General features: G+C 46.2%; 1 protein-coding gene across 1 annotated transcript in view; it reads right to left on the bottom strand.

The window, feature by feature from the left end:
• Positions 1–17,049, bottom strand: part of CTNNA3 (catenin alpha 3) — a gene marked incomplete at its 3' end in the record, with an annotated part of 502,263 nt that overhangs the window by 111,940 nt on the left and 373,274 nt on the right. Inside the window, exon 11 of the mRNA XM_080620404.1 lies at positions 7,730–7,930. Within this exon, the coding sequence (XP_080476530.1) occupies positions 7,730–7,930 (201 nt within the window). The remainder of the gene's footprint in view (positions 1–7,729; positions 7,931–17,049) is intronic.

Genomic DNA, 17,049 nt, shown 5'->3' with positions numbered 1-17,049 from the left:
CTGGCCCACCTTACAAGCACGTCAAGATCCCTCTGGATGGCATTCCTTCCCTCCAGTGTATCAACTCAGCCACACAGCTTGGTGTCATTGGCAAACTTGCTGAGGGTGCACTCAATCCCACTGTCCATGTCACCGACAAAGATGTTGAAAAAGACCGGTCCCAACACCAATCCCTGAGGGACACCACTCGTTACCGGTCTCCAACTGGACAATGATCCATTGACCACAAATCTCTGTGTGTGGCAATGCAGCCAGTTCTTTATCCACCAAGTGGTCCACCCATCAAATTGATATCTCCCCAGTTTAGAGATATAAGGATATTGTGTGGGACAGTGTCAAATGCTTTGCACAAGTCCAGGTAGATGATGTCAACTGCTCTACCCCTGTCCATCAGTTCCGTAGCCCCATCATAGAAGGCCACCAAATTGGTCAGGCAGGATTTCACAGAATCACAGTAACACAGTATGTTAGAGATTGGAAGGGACCTCAAAAGATCATCTAGTCCAATCCCCCTGCCAGAGCAGGAATACCTAGATAAGGTTACACAGGAAGGCGTCCAGGCGGGTTTTGAATGTCTCCAGAGAAGGAGACTCCACAGCTCCCCTGGGCAGCCTGTTCCAGTGTTCCGTCACCCTCACTGAGAAGAAGTTTCTTCTCAAGTTTAAGTGGAACCTCTTGTGTTCCAGTTTGTACCCATTACCCCTTGTCCTATCATTGTTTGCCACTGAGAAGAGCCTGGCTCCATCCTCGTGACACTTCCCCTTTATATATTTATATACACTAATAAGGTCACCCCTCAGTCTCCTCTTCTCCAAACTATAGAGACCCAGCTCCCTCAGCCTTTCCTCATAAGGGAGATGCTCCACTCCCTTAATCAGTTGCCCTGCGCTGGACTCTCTCCAGCAGGTCCCTGTCCTTCTTGAACTGAGGGGCCCAGAACTGGACACAATATTCCAGGTGCGATCTCACCAGGGCAGAGTAGAGGGGAAGGAGGACCTCTCTCGACCTACTGACCACCCCCCTTCTAATACACCCCAGGATGCCATTGGCCTTCTTGGCCACAAGGGCACAGTGTTGGCTCATGGTCATCCTGTCGTCCACTAGGACCCCCAGGTCCCTCTCCCCTACACTGCTCTCTAACAGGTCGTTCCCCAACCTATACTGGAACCTGGGGTTGTTCCTGCCCAGATGCAGGACTCTACACTTTCCCTTGTTATATTTCATCAAGTTACTCCCTGCCCAACTCTCCAGCCTGTCCAGGTCACGCTGGATGGCAGCACAGCCTTCTGGCGTGTCAGCCACTCCTCCCAGCTTAGTGTCATCAGCAAACTTGCTGATAGTACACTCAATTCCCTCATCTAAATCATTGATGAATATATTAAATAATACTGGTCCCAATACTGACCCTTGAGGCACTCCACTAGATACAGGCCTCCAACTAGACTCCGCCCCATAGACTACAACTCTCTGGCTTCTCTCCTTCAGCCAGTTCGCAGTCCACCTCACTATCTGATCATCCAGACCACACTTCCTCAATTTAGCTATGAGGATGCTGTGGGAGACTGTGTCAAATGCTTTGCTGAAGTCAAGGTAGACCACATCCACCGCTCTGCCATCATCCATCCACAATGTTATTTCCTCATAAAAGGCTATGAGGTTGGTCAAGCATGACTTCCCCTTGGTAAAGCCATGTTGACTGCCCCTCATAACCCTCTTATCCTTGACATGCCTTAAGATGGCACCAAGGATAAGGTGTTCCATCACTTTCCCAGCGATGGAGGTGAGGCTGACCGGTCTATAGTTACCCGGGTCCTCCTTCTGGCCCTTTTTGAAGACTGGAGTGACATTTGCTTTCCTCCAGTCCTCAGGCACCTCTCCCGTTTCCCAAGACTTGGTAAAGATGATGGACTTCCGCCAGTTCCCTCAGCACCCGCGGGTGCATCCCATCTGGACCCATGGATTTATGGATGTCCAGATTGCTCAACTGGTCTCTAACCCATTCCTCATCGACTAAGGCAAACTGCTCCAGTGACCTGACTTCATCTGAGGTCTCAGGAGTACAGGGCTCTTCAGGACTGCCTCCGGCAGAGTAGACTGAGACAAAGAAGGCATTCAATAACTCTGCCATCTCTGTATCTTCTGTCACCAGGGCACCCATCCCGTTCACCAGTGGGCCTACCTTGCCTCTGGTGTTAGTTTTATCAGCTATGTATTTGATAAAGCTCTTTCTGCTGTCCTTGACCCCTCTGGCCAGATTTAATTCTAAGGAGGCCTTAGCCATCCTAGCTGCCTTCCTACATCCTCCAGCAGCAGCCTTATATTCCTCCCAAGTGGCCAGCCCCTCCTTCCATGACCTGTAAACTCTCCTCTTCCACTTGAGCATATCCAGCAGTTCCTTATTTAGCTACGCAGGTCTCCTGGCCCTCTTCCTTGACTTCCTACGTGTCGGGATGCTCTGCTCTTGAGCTTGGAATAAGCAATTCTTGAATGCCAACCAACTATCTTGGGCCCCTTTACCTTCAAGCAGCCTTGCCCATGGGATTTCCCCTAGCAATTGCTTGAAAAGGCCAAAGTTTGCCCTGCTGAAGTCCAGGGTTGCAATTCTACTTGCTATTCCACTGGTCCTACCACTCAAGATCCTGAATTCCACCATCTCGTGGTCGCTGCAACCAAGGCAGCCCTCAACCTTTACTGCTTCGACCAGACCCTCCTTGTTAGTGAGGATGAGATCCAGCAGCGCTCCTCTCCTGGTTGGCTCATCCACCATTTGCATGAGGAAGTTATCATCCATACACTGGAGGAACCTCCTGGACTGTGGCTGGGTTGCTGAGTAGTCCTTTCAGCAAACATCTGGGAAGTTAAAATCCCCCACGACGACCACGGCCTGTGACTGTGAGGCCACTCTCAGCTGCCTGTAGAAGGCCTCGTCAACTTCCTCACCCTGATCTGGTGGCCTGTAACAGACACCCACAACAGTATCGCCCCTGCCAGCCTGCCCCTTAATTCTCACCCACAGACTCTCAACTCGCTCGTCATCTGTCCCTGGACAGAACTCAGTACATTGCAGCTGCTCTCGCACATAAAGAGCAACCCCACCACCCCGCCCGGCTGGCCTGTCTTTCCTGAAAAGGACATAGCCCTCCATGACTATATTCCAGCCATGTGAGCTGTCCCACCACGTCTCTGTAATTGCCACCAGATCATTCCCCTTAGTGAAGCCATGCTGGCTGTCACCAACCACCTCCTTGTTTTTCATGTGCCTTAGCATGCCTTCCAGGAGAATCTGCTCCAAGATCTTGCCAGGCACAAAGGTGAGACTGACTCGTCTGTATTTCCCTGGGTCTTCCATTTTCCCCTTCTTGAAAATGGGGGTTATATTTCCCTTCTTCCAGTCGTCGGGAACTTCACCTGACTGCCATGATTTTTCTAATATGACGGACAGCAGCTTAGCAGCTTCATTCTCCAGCTCCTTCAGGACCCATGGATAGATTTCATCAGGTCCCAAGGACTTGTGCACATTCAGGTTCTTAAGATGATCGCAAACCTGATCCTCTCCTACAGTGGGCCTAAGGTCTTCATTCTCACAGTCCCTGCATCTGCCTTCCAACACTTGGGCAGTGTGGTCGGAGCACTTGACAATGAAGACTGAGGCAAAGAAGTCATTGAGAACCTCAGCCTTCTCCAAATCCAGGGTAGCCAGTTCTCCTGATAGCTTCTGGAGAGGGCCCATGTTGTCCCTACTCTGTCCTTTATTTGCTACATACCTATAGAATCCCTTCCTGTTATCTTTCACATCCCTTGCCAGACTCTGTTCTGACTGGGCCTTAGCTTTCCTGATCTGGTCCCTAGCTTCCCAGACAACATCCATGTACTCTTCCCAGGCTGCCTGTCTTCACTTCCACCTTCTATAAGCTTCTTTTTTCCCTTCTAAGTTTTTCCTCAGCAACTCCTTATCCATCCATGAAGGCCTCCTGGTCCTCTTGCCGTATTTCCTTCTAGTTGGGACACAATGCTCCCAAGCTTGGAACAGCTCAGTGATCTTTGAATATCTACCAAGGTGATCCTTGAATATCAACCAGAAGTCTTGGGTCCCCCTGCCTTCTAGGGCTTTTCCCTAGGAACCTTACTGAGCAGGCTCCTGAAGAGGCCAAAATCTGCTCTCTTGAAATCCAGGGCAGTGAGCTTGCTGCATGCTCTTTTCACTGTCCTGAGGATACTGTCCTGAGGATCTCAAACTCAACCGTCTCGTGTCACAACAGCCAAGGCTGCCCTGGAGCATAACATTTACAATCAACCCCTCGCTGCTAGTGAGCATGGCACCTCTCCTTGTCAGCTCCTCTGTTGCTTGCAAGAGGAAGTTGTCTTCCACACAACCAAGGAACCTCCTAGACTGCTTGTGCCAAGCCGTACCATCCCTCCAGAAGGTATCAGCATGTTTCAAGTCCCCCATGAAGACAAGGGCCTGCGAGTGTGAGGCTGCTCCTATCTGTCTGTAGAGTGCTTCATCCACAGAGTCCTCCTGATCAGGCAGTCTGTAACAGATCCCCACAGTGATGTCCCCTATCGCTGTTCCCGCTTTGACCCTGACCCACAAACTCTCTTTTGACTGATCACCTGTCCCCAGATGGAGTTCCATTCTTTCCAGCCTATCACTGACATAAATAGCGACTCCCCGTCCCCGTCTGCCAGGCCTGCCTTTATTCTAAAGAGCTTATAACCTTCCATTCCAACACTCCAATCATAGGAGCCATCCCACCATGTTTCTGTGATGCCAATGATATCATATCCCTGTAGCATGCACACATCTCTAATTCCTCTTGTTTATTTCCCATAGTAGGGGCATTTGTACAGAGGCATCTGAGCCGAGCTTCTAATAAAGCTGACTCACATTGGCTGGAGCGGCTGAAATATCTCTGCATCGCTCCAAGCACTTAGTACAGGTGCTGGCAACTGACTGGGAGTGTGGGGATGGATCGATGACTCCCTCCCCCAACACATCTAGTTTAAACCCACCTTGACCAGCCTAGCAAGTCTCCTGCGAAAGAAGCTCTCCTCCTTCTTTGTCAGAGCAGCTCCACCAGCCTCCAGTAGATCTGGCCTCCCAAATTGAGTCCCATGTTCTAAATAACCAAACCCCTGACTATGGCACCACTGTTCTAACCATTTATTAACCTGCCAAATCCACCTGGCCTTTTCAAGGTCCTCCCCTTTGATCTGGAGGACTGATGAAAAAAACTATCTGAGCTCCAGAGCCCCAACCAGCTCTCCCATGGCTCTGGAGTCCTTCTTAATGTTGTCCAGGCTACTGCTATCTGTATCACTAGCACCCACATGTACCACTAGAAGCACATAGTAGTCAGTATTACATGCCTAGACCAGGCAGCCTCTCAGCAACATCCCTTATCCGAGCCCCTGGTAGGCAACACCTCCCTTAAGACTGGGTCAGGAAGACACATAGGTGCCCCTGTGCCCTTCAAAGTACAGTCACCTACTACTATGACCCATTGCTTTTTCCTGGGGGCACCAGCAGTGATCCTCTTTACTGGTGCATCAGCAGGTTGTTCATTTGGTGTGGTGTGCGCTTCCCCGTTAGCCCCCTGCAGAGCTGTGAAACAGTTCTAGGTGAGGAAATCAGATTTTGGAGGAAGATCCTTGCTTTTAATTGTCCTCTTCCTCCTTTTTTTTTTTTTGTGTTGTTTTTATATTTGTTACTAGCTCCCAGCTTCCCAGATTAATGCCCTCCTTTTCTGTATGCGCTATGGTGGACGCTTGTGCCCCCTGCACAGTTTGGGCCTGGAGCAAGCAGTCCAGTTCCCTCTCAGCTTCCCTGACATGTTTCAGCCTACTGACAGTGTCCCGCAGCTCAGCCTCTGCTGCAGGAGGACCTCCACCAGGGCACACTGAGTGCAGCCCTGTCCATTACGCACTCCTGCCTCAATAGACAAATGGAAGCACCCACTACACCCCGAGCTCTGCACTGCTGCCTCCCCTCTCATCGGCTCTGTTCGGTGCCGACCGTGTCACCGCCGGGGCAGCCAGAGCAGAGCTCCCAGACCGGACCCTGGCCCTGAGGCGAGCGCTCCCCATCCCGCTCGCCCCCCATCCCGCTCGCCCCCCATCCCGCTCGCTCCCCGCTCGCGCCGCCGGCACCAACTGCCGCGCCACGCCCTGCTCCAGCGCTCCCCGGGGCGGGTTTTGCCCGCTCAGGGCGGTGCCTCCCTCCTGGCACCGCCCCCTGTGAGTCCCTGCAGCGTCAGCAGAGCTGCGGGCTCCTGGGCAAGAGCTGTTAAGGTGTTGAGGCTTCCTCGGTGGCTCTGGCCGCTCAGAACTGAGGCTCCCGGGCGCGGGGTTTCCTCTTTCTCCGGGATTGAAGGCTCCTCTCTGGAGGTATCTCGGCAAAACAGTGTTTAAACATTACCAGTTTCAAGAAAGAAGAGCTCTGCTGTTACATGGGTATCAAAACCATGCTTTCCTGGAACTGCTAATTCTCTTGGTATTTATATACGTCACAGCACTTTCAGATGTTATGAAAAGAAGAATGTCATGTTGAACGTTCTCAGATTTTTTTATCAAAATATCAGAAAAGAAGATAAAAACATTCAAGTCTATTTCAAATTCTTCTCACTATTCTGTCCCTTCTGCCAATTTATTGCAGTGTCAGTTCACTCTTTTCACATGAAGACAATTCTGTCCTGGATGTATTTGAACTGATGAAGAAAAAGCTCCAACAAAATTCCTGGTTTTTTTGCAGTAGAATAGAGTAAATGTCAAATATAAGGTACAAGAAATTTGTTTAGACTGAAAGAGCTAGGATTTAGACTTCTGAGTTCATGAAGCTAAACCCTGTACTCCAGAGATGTTCAGACTTGCCAGAAAAATTCCTAGTAACAATTATTTAACTGCCTGACTATTAGACTTGCTACCAATGAAAACATGGAAGTCCTGGGAATTCCACATATTTTTTAATGTGAAATATACAACATGAAAGGCCAAAGATTCATTTCTATAAACAACAACTGTTGTAGACCACAGAAACCATCTATAGAATAGTGCTGTTACACCCCTCCTAACAGTACAGGAATATTCCAGTACAGAACACCTTCTTTTTGAATATTACGAAAAAGTAAATGGACATTATTTACCATTTTATGAAGTTCCAAATTTGCTTAGCAAAACTGAAGGTATTTGGGAATATTTAATGACTTTTCAACTGTCCTTAAAGTTTTGTGGTAGTACCCACAAATCATGAACCTGCTTCTCTTTCTCTGAGTTTGCCTTTGATCTGCTTACAACAGATGTGGTGAGGCCAGTACAACTAAGTGGAAAGCTGCTGCCTCATCAGTTGCAAGTCTCCAAACATGCTACTTGCATTTATGTAAGAACTCCAGTCACCTGGGGGCTGACCTACTAGAAAGCAGCTCTGCTGAGAAGGACCTGGGAGTACTGGTAGATGGTAAGTTGACTATGAGCAGGCAGTGTGTCCCTGTGGCCAGGAGGACCAATAGTATCTTGGTTTGCATATTAAAATTAATCTTAAAAATTAGTTTTTAACTGCATGATATCATCATAACTGGATAACATGCTGAAAGGAGATTAGAGCTCATATAGTGAATCATTAGTGCATTAGAGATTCACAGGATTCTCTTTAAATGTGAAATTAAAATAAGTATTTAAAGTGAAGTTTATATCATGAAAGAAACCAAGAATATATTTTAGAAATCAGACTTACCACTCTTGGTCAAATACTGAACATTTGACATCACTTCTTTAGTGTAAGTCCCTGGTTCATAATTATCCATCTCACCCGAAACAATATGAGCTACTCTCGAAGCACGACCTCGGATTGCACCTGCTGCACGATCTAAATTGTCTGCATTTTGCTCTCTCAGGGCAATGATACACTTGTTTACATCCTCAAGAATATGTCTTTCTGCAAAGAAAACAACATTTCTTTTAAGATGAGCCTCTTATACAATCAGACATATTTTAGACATGGAGTTGATTGCATTTTTCTTCCCCTATTGAAATGCATTGGCCAACACAAGCTTGGATAAAAAACTTACAATGCAAAATGAACACTGAACTGTCCTTGAAATTCTTAAAACAACTTACTGAATCTTAGAATTCAAAGGTATGGTAATAATCTCCTATAAGCAACAGCAACAATAAAATGTTGAGAAGAGAGTGTGAAAAATCTGAAAACCACAAAACCTCACATGAATAGCAAATATTTGCAGAATGAAGGAAAATTTCATGGGAATAAAACTGTTACTTACTGTTGAAACTTTCTTAAGCCTTAAAGTGACAAAAGTTGCCGTGAGATGAATCTCTGTCAACAACTGCTCGAACAATTAAACTAACCTGTTTTATATCAATGTGTTAGGATGTTCATGCTGAATCAAACTCTTAGATGAATAGAATGAGCAGTATTTTTGCCTAGTATTAAAATTATGCTACTACTTATTAAATTATTGCAATACGCATCATTATAGATTACATATTTTACATATGATTTACATTTCTTATTTATAGCAATATATTTACTATATTATAGTATATTATTTACTATATATATAGTATATTATAGGTTTATATGCTATTGGTGAGGTTCAAATAAATACGTGCAAATATGCACGCACATACAGTATCACTTATCAATATATTAAAATGATGACACAGCACTGGCTTTCCTGATACAGCTACTTTATTTCATTATGTCTTCTTGCCAAAGAATATTCCTCCCCTTCAGCTATCTCTGTTATTGCCTAATAACAGCACCTCTTTTTTATATGATGATGCTTTCATTCCTTCAATATTCTTTCCTTGTTAGAATTTTCCTGTTTAAAATTCATCATCACCTCAGAAATATAAAGCCCCATTAAGGAAATAAATTATTTCTTGCTTCATCTTTTCTACAGCAACTGGTTTATTGTCAACGCTTGTTACATGATGTGCTATAACATATTCTAAGCTTATACATTTTTACTTTACAAATTAAAACATACACACACTACAGTCACCTTCTGTCTGACCAAATATATATACATTCAAAATTTTACATTTGTGGCACAGAAAAGAACACAAAGTCTGGGACTAGCAGGGACATGCTGGTAATCTATGTGAAACACATAATGACAGAGAACCCCTGAAAGTCAAAAAGTCTCTTAGACACCAGTTCTTGAATGAGAAATCAAATGCAACCACTTGCTTCACCCCATCTCCCACCCTGGGAAACTGCAGAAGACAATCAGACAAAAGGTAAACCCCATAGGTTAAGAACAGTATAACTGAAATGAAGTACAATATAGTAACAATCGTATATAGGACTTGATGAAATCCATTCGTGGGTCCTGAAGGAGCTGGCAAATGAAGTTGCTAAGCAACTGGCAATCATATTTGAAGAATCATGGCAGTCAGGTGGAGTTCCAGACAACTGGAAAAAGGGAAATATAACCCCCATTTTCAAGAAGGGGAAAATGGGTGACCCAGGGAACTACAGACCAGTCAGTCTCACCTCTGTGCCTGGCAAGATCTTGGAGCAGATTCTCCTGGAAGAAATGCTAAGGCACAAGAAAAGCAATGAGGTGGTTGGTGACAGAAAGCATGGCTTCACTAAAGGGAAATCCTGCCTGACCAATTTGGTGGCCTTCTATGATGGGGCTACGAAACTGATGGACAGGGGCAGAGCAGTTGACATCATCTACCTGGACTTGTGCAAAGCATTCGACACTGTCCTGCATGACATCCTCGTCTCTAAATTGGAGAGACATCAATTTGATGGGTGGACCACTCGGTGGATAAAGAACTGGCTGGATGGCCGCATGCAAAGAGTTGTGGTCAATGTCCGGCTGGAGATGAGTAACGAGTGGTGTCCCTCAGGGATCGGTGCTGGGACCGATCTTGTTCAACATCTTTGTTGCTGACATGGACAGTGGGATTAAGTGCACCCTCAGCAAGTTTGCTGATGACACCAAGCTGTGTGGTTCAGTTGATACGCCGGAGGGAAGGGATGCCATCCAGAGGGACCTCGACACGCTTGTAAGGTGGGCTGATGCCAATCTTATGAAGTTGAACCATGCCAAGTGCAAGGTCCTCTACCTGGGTCGGAGCAATCCCAGGCACAGCTACAGGTTGGGCAGAGAAGAGATTCAGAGTAGCCCTGCAGAGAAGGACTTGGGGGTGTTGGTCGATGAGAAAATGAACATGAGCCGGCAGTGTGCGCTCGCAGCCCAGAAAGCCAACCGTATCCTGGGCTGCATCAAAAGGAGCATGACCAGCAGGTGGAAGGAGGTGATCCTGTCCCTCTACTCCGCTCTCGTGAGACCTCACTTGGAGTATTATGTGCAGTTCTGGTGTCCTCAACATAAAAAGGACATGGAAGTGTTGGAACAAGTCCAGAGGAGGGCCACAAGGATGATCAGGGGACTGGAGCACCTCCCATATGAAGACAAGCTGAGAAAGTTGGGGCTGTTCAGCCTGGAGAAGAGAAGGCTGCGTGGAGACCTCATAGCAGCCTTCCAGTATCGGAAGGGGGCCTACAAGGATGCTGGGGATGGACTCTTCATCAGGGACTGTAGTGATAGGACAAGGGGTAACGGGTTCAAACTTAAACAGGGGAAGTTTAGATTGGATATAAGGAAGAAATTCTTTACTGTTAGGGTGGGATATACTGAAATGGGCTGCCCAGGGAAGTTGTGAATGCTCCATCCTTGGCGGTGTTCAAGGCCAGGTTGGATGAGGCCTTGGGTGACATGGTTTAGTGTGGGGTGTCCCTGCCCATGGCAGGGGGGTTGGAACTAGATGATCTTAAGGTCCTTTCCAACCCTAACTATTCTATGATTCTATGATTATCGTAATGAAAAAGGAGGTAACAAAAAGAGAAAGAAACAAACCCCAAGAAAAAGCAGTCATGCAAAATGAAGTTGTCTCACCACTGACCAATTCCAACCCCTTCCCCAGGTAGCCATCAGGCCCCTTCCAGCCAACTCCCCCCAGTTTCTATACTAAGCATGACATACTGTGGTCAGAATATCCCTTTGCATAGTTCTCGTCAGCTGCTCTGGTTATGCTCCGCTGTGGCTTCTTGTGCCCCTCCTCACTGGCAGAGCATAAGACTGAAAAGTTCTTGACTTTGGATAAGCACTACTTAGCAACAGTTAAAACATTTTGTGCGTTATCAACATTATTCTTATAGTAAATTAAAAAACTGTGCCAGCTAGGGAGAAAATTTATTCTATCACAACCAAAACCAGGACATATTTTCTCAACATTTTTCAAATTACAATATTAAAGTTCTATCTGCTTAAACTATTTTTTGATACTCAAATACATATTAATAGGAAAAAAGAACATCAGCAGGAAGGATGGAGATGAAGGAGAAAATACTGGTACATTAGACTGGTCATAAAATCAAAGGCTAACAGGCCTGAGTAAGAAGCTCGAAGACAGTCACGTCAAGAGTTACAGAGTGAACAGGTATGTCATGTGCTAGCATTCCCATCTATACCACCAATACTGAAGGGCATATTCCATTTTTTCAGGCAAAGCAATGTAAATATAGAATTTAACTTAGGATATAGAGGGTAATACAATATAATTGAAAAAGAGAGTATGTTTATAGCCTTAAAGTTTAAAGACTTCTTAAAAACTTCCATATTAGTTTTGGCATTTAATTTCCTTTTGCCTCTCAGAGAACAAAATAGGAATATCAGAAAGGTAGGATGTGAAGGTAACAGGTTTTCTGTATCTTCAAAAGAACCAACGTGAAACATCTCTTGCACCAAACCATGAAGTAATTCAGAGCTCATGTTTTTTATTGTTAACTCCCATGGCTGCTATTCAGTACACCAGTGTTAAATTACATTTTTTGTTATACAGTGAATTGGACAACCACAGTAATTTGGACAGATCAAACATACCGTTACGTAATCCTGAATTACTGACTCCACCTGACATGAGTATCTTGGGATTCTACCTATGCAAAATTTGTGAATTCTGATTCAGTTTATGGCACTTCTACATCACGGAACACCTCTGTGAATATGGAATGTCCAAACCCTTTCAGGTACATGTCACCAACCTCCAAGGTCAGCCAGAAAAGAATAGCTTAATAATGGAGACTTTGTTAGCACTGTTTGTTTAGTCTATACATACTCTGTAACTGCACCCATGAGCTACCATCTACATGCAAGTCGAGCAATAAGAGGTCCAGCAACTACTTCAGTTCCACCCACGCCAAAAACAACACATGAAACAATGATAGAAAGGGCAAATGACAAAATGTGCACAGATGTTACAGGGACCACCCTGTGCTGTACAGGTTAATATCTCATCTTTCTTTTCTCTGGCATCTTCTGTGCATTCCACAGTAGGAATCTTCCAAGCAAACCAGTTTGCAAATGTGTCCAAGGTTGAAAAAGGCTGAAGAACTGAAGGAAAGAGAAGGTTGACGTGCACAGAATGCAGGAGAAAGGACTAAACCCCACACTTCTGCTGCCATAGTTAAGATCTGAAGTAGTATACGTCACCACTGCATTATGTTTAATATTGTCAAGTAGTAATAATCACAGAAATAAACAGCACAACTTCCAAGGGCCTTTGTGTGAAGAATACACTGCCTTTTCACTGCTCAGCAAAGACAACTAAAGAACTTACTCCTGTGTAAATAGAAAGGTAGGGCTCTTCTGATATCTACCAAGTGAAATCTCCATAATGGAAAAGTGTAGTTAACTGGTTATTTTGTGTGATACACGTCACAAAATCATAGAATCATAGAATAGTTAGGGTTGGAAAGGACCTTAAGATCATCTAGTTCCAACCCCCCTGCCATAAGCAGGGACACCCCACACTAAACCATGCCACCCAAGGCCTCGTCCAACCTGGCCTTGAACACTGCCAGGGATGGAGCATTCACAGCCTCCCTGGGCAACCCATTCCAGTGCCTCACCACCCTCTCAGTAAAAAATTTCTTCCTTAGATCCAATCTAAACTTCCCCTGTTCAAGTTTTAACTCGTTACCCCTTGTCCTATCACTACAGTCCCTCATGAAGAGTCCCTCCCCAGCATCCTTGTAGGCCCCCTTCCGATACTGGAAGGCTGCTATGAGGTCTCCACGCAGCCTTCTCTTCTCCAGGCTGAACAGCCCCAACTTTCTCAGCCTGTCTTCATACAGGAGGTGCTCCAGTCCCCTGATCATCCTCATGGCCCTCCTCTGGACTTGTTCCAACACTTCCATGTCCTTTTTATGTTGAGGACACCAGAACTGCACACAATACTCCAAGTGAGGTCTCACGAGAGCAGAGTAGAGGAACAGAATCACCTCCTTCGACCTGCTGGTCATGCTCCTTTTGATGCAGCCCAGGATACGGTTGGCTTTCTGGGCTGCGAGCGCACACTGCCGGCTCATGTTCATTTTCTCATCAACCAACACCCCCAAGTCCTTCTCTGCAGGGCTACTCTGAATCTCTTCTTTGCCCAACCTGTAGCTGTGCCTGGGATTGCTCTGATCCAGGGGTAGGACCTTGCACTTGGCATGGTTAAACTTCATAAGATTGGCATCAGCCCACCCCACAAGCGTGTCAAGGTCCCTCTTTGTTGGCATTCCTTCCCTCCAGCTTTATCAACTGAATCACACAGCTTGGTGTCATCGGCAAACTTGCTGAGGGCACATTCAATCCCACTGTCCATGTCAGCAACAAAGATGTTGAACAAGACCGGTCCCAGCACCGATCCCTGAGGGACACCACAGTATCACAGCATCACAGTATGTTAGAGATTGGAAGGGACCTCAAAAGATCATCTAGTCCAATCCCCCTGCCGGAGCAAGAACACCTAGATAAGGTTACACAGGAATGTGTCCAGGCGGGTTTTGAATGTCTCCAGAGAAGGAGACTCCACAACCCCCCTGGGCAGCCTGTTCCAGTGTTCCATCACCCTCACTGAGAAGAAGTTTCTTCTCAAGTTTAAGTGGAACCTCTTGTGTTCCAGTTTGTACCCATTACCCCTTGTCCTATCATTGTTTGCCACTGAGAAGAGCCTGGCTCCATCCTCGTGACACTTCCCCTTTATATATTTATATACACTAATAAGGTCACCCCTCAGTCTCCTCTTCTCCAAACTATAGAGACCCAGCTCCCTCAGCCTTTCCTCATAAGGGAGATGCTCCACTCCTTTAATCAGTTGCCCTGCGCTGGACTCTCTCCAGCAGGTCCCTGTCCTTCTTGAACTGAGGGGCCCAGAACTGGACACAATATTCCAGATGCGGTCTCACCAAGGCAGAGTAGAGGGGAAGGAGGACCTCTCTCGACCTACTGACCACCCCCCTTCTAATACACCCCAGGATGCCATTGGCCTTCTTGGCCACAAGGGCACAGTGTTGGCTCATGGTCATCCTGTCGTCCACTAGGACCCCCAGGTCCCTCTCCCCTACACTGCTCTCTAACAGGTCGTTCCCCAACCTATACTGGAACCTGGGGTTGTTCCTGCCCAGATGCAGGACTCTACACTTTCCCTTGTTATATTTCATCAAGTTACTCCCTGCCCAACTCTCCAGCCTGTCCAGGTCACGCTGGATGGCAGCACAGCCTTCTGGCGTGTCAGCCACTCCTCCCAGCTTAGTGTCATCAGCAAACTTGCTGACAGTACACTCAATTCCCTCATCTAAATCATTGATGAATATATTAAATAATACTGGTCCCAATACTGACCCTTGAGGCACTCCACTAGATACAGGCCTCCAACTAGACTCCGCCCCATAGACTACAACTCTCTGGCTTCTCTCCTTCAGCCAGTTCGCAGTCCACCTCACTATCTGATCATCCAGACCACACTTCCTCAATTTAGCTATGAGGATGCTGTGGGAGACTGTGTCAAATGCTTTGCTGAAGTCAAGGTAGACCACATCCACCGCTCTGCCATCATCCATCCACAATGTTATTTCCTCATAAAAGGCTATGAGGTTGGTCAAGCATGACTTCCCCTTGGTAAAGCCATGTTGACTGCCCCTCATAACCCTCTTATCCTTGACATGCCTTAAGATGGCACCAAGGATAAGGTGTTCCATCACTTTCCCAGCGATGGAGGTGAGGCTGACCGGTCTATAGTTACCCGGGTCCTCCTTCTGGCCCTTTTTGAAGACTGGAGTGACATTTGCTTTCCTCCAGTCCTCAGGCACCTCTCCCGTTTCCCAAGACTTGGTAAAGATGATGGACTTCCGCCAGTTCCCTCAGCACCCGCGGGTGCATCCCATCTGGACCCATGGATTTATGGATGTCCAGATTGCTCAACTGGTCCCTAACCCATTCCTCATCGACTAAGGCAAACTGCTCCAGTGACCTGACTTCATCTGAGGTCTCAGGAGTACAGGGCTCTTCAGGACTGCCTCCGGCAGAGTAGACTGACACAAAGAAGGCATTCAATAACTCTGCCATCTCTGTATCTTCTGTCACCAGGGCACCCATCCCATTCACCAGTGGGCCTACCTTGCCTCTGGCGTTAGTTTTATCAGCTATGTATTTGAAAAAGCTCTTTCTGCTGTCCTTGACCCCTCTGGCCAGATTTAATTCTAAGGAGGCCTTAGCCATCCTAGCTGCCTTCCTACATCCTCCAGCAGCAGCCTTATATTCCTCCCAAGTGGCCAGCCCCTCCTTCCATGACCTGTAAACTCTCCTCTTCCACTTGAGCATACCCAGCAGTTCCTTATTTAGCTACGCAGGTCTCCTGGCCCTCTTCCTTGACTTCCTACGTGTCGGGATGCTCTGCTCTTGAGCTTGGAATAAGCAATTCTTGAATGCCAACCAACTATCTTGGGCCCCTTTACCTTCAAGCAGCCTTGCCCATGGGATTTCCCCTAGCAATTGCTTGAAAAGGCCAAAGTTTGCCCTGCTGAAGTCCAGGGTTGCAATTCTACTTGCTATTGTACTGGTCCTACCACTCAAGATCCTGAATTCCACCATCTCGTGGTCGCTGCAACCAAGGCAGCCCTCAACCTTTACTGCTTCGACCAGACCCTCCTTGTTAGTGAGGATGAGATCCAGCAGGGCATTGTATCAGTATTGTATTACAATCAGTAATTTTAGAATCTTAACTATCAACGCCCATAATAATATTAAGGAATATAAATTAGAATGTGGCATATCCTTCCAGATACTTTGTTTCAGAGAAGACAGACACATATTTAATTAACTGTATATTGTCTATCCACCCTGTACTAGAAAAGATGTGCAACATGTTTTCTTGCTACATCCATGCACTGCCTACATGTAAGGGGTCAGTTGAGAACAGAATGTACGACAATATGTGCACTCAGTAAGCATAAATGATCCTGTCTCCACATACAGGTGCTATACAGCGGTTGCCTTTCCAAATATCTATAGGCAACACACAGTCTCTCTCAGTGTTCTGAAGCTCTTTCCAGATGAGGTGGTTCACAATCAAGAAAACCTTGCTTAACTTCATTTTCCCAAGGCACAAACAAGTTCATACATTTGCCTTAGTACATCAAATAGAAATCAGCACTGATCACAGTCCAGCTGAGACTGTTTTAACCTGCATCTTTCTTACAGATGCTTCCTCCTATACAAAATACATTAGATCAACTTTTGATTTTCATCCAAGTATCCTACTTTCCAAAGCAGAAAAACGAACTGTAGGATGATGTACCATCTCTTTGTCATCAGTCAGTGTCTACTGTAAGAGTCAGTTGTAACAATGGATTGATAGATGTTTAAAGAAATTGTCAAATTGCCACAGTCACCAGAGCAATTATCAAGAGTGGCACACTGTACCTTCTGATTTTCCTCTGGGATCTTGGTGTAGTTGTACTGGCCAAAAATCATATCTCAGCTGAGCCAACTAGTGTATACTAAAGCTGTCTTTGACAAAGCCATGACTCAGACTGTCTCAGGGACAAAATCAATAGCTCTTCCTTTGCATTTCATCTGAAGAAAAAGATATGTGATGCCCTTCCACTCCACTTGGCACTTACTAAGGTCTGAGTTGAAGTACTTTTTATTAAAGTTTTCCCATTCAGTTCAAGAAAATTGTGCACCA

This window comes from Psittacula echo (genome assembly GCF_963264785.1).
Source record: "Psittacula echo genome assembly, chromosome: 6".
NCBI lineage: Eukaryota > Metazoa > Chordata > Aves > Psittaciformes > Psittacidae > Psittacula > Psittacula echo.
Note: the sequence above shows the minus strand (reverse complement) of the source record. Positions and strands in the feature narration are given on the sequence as shown.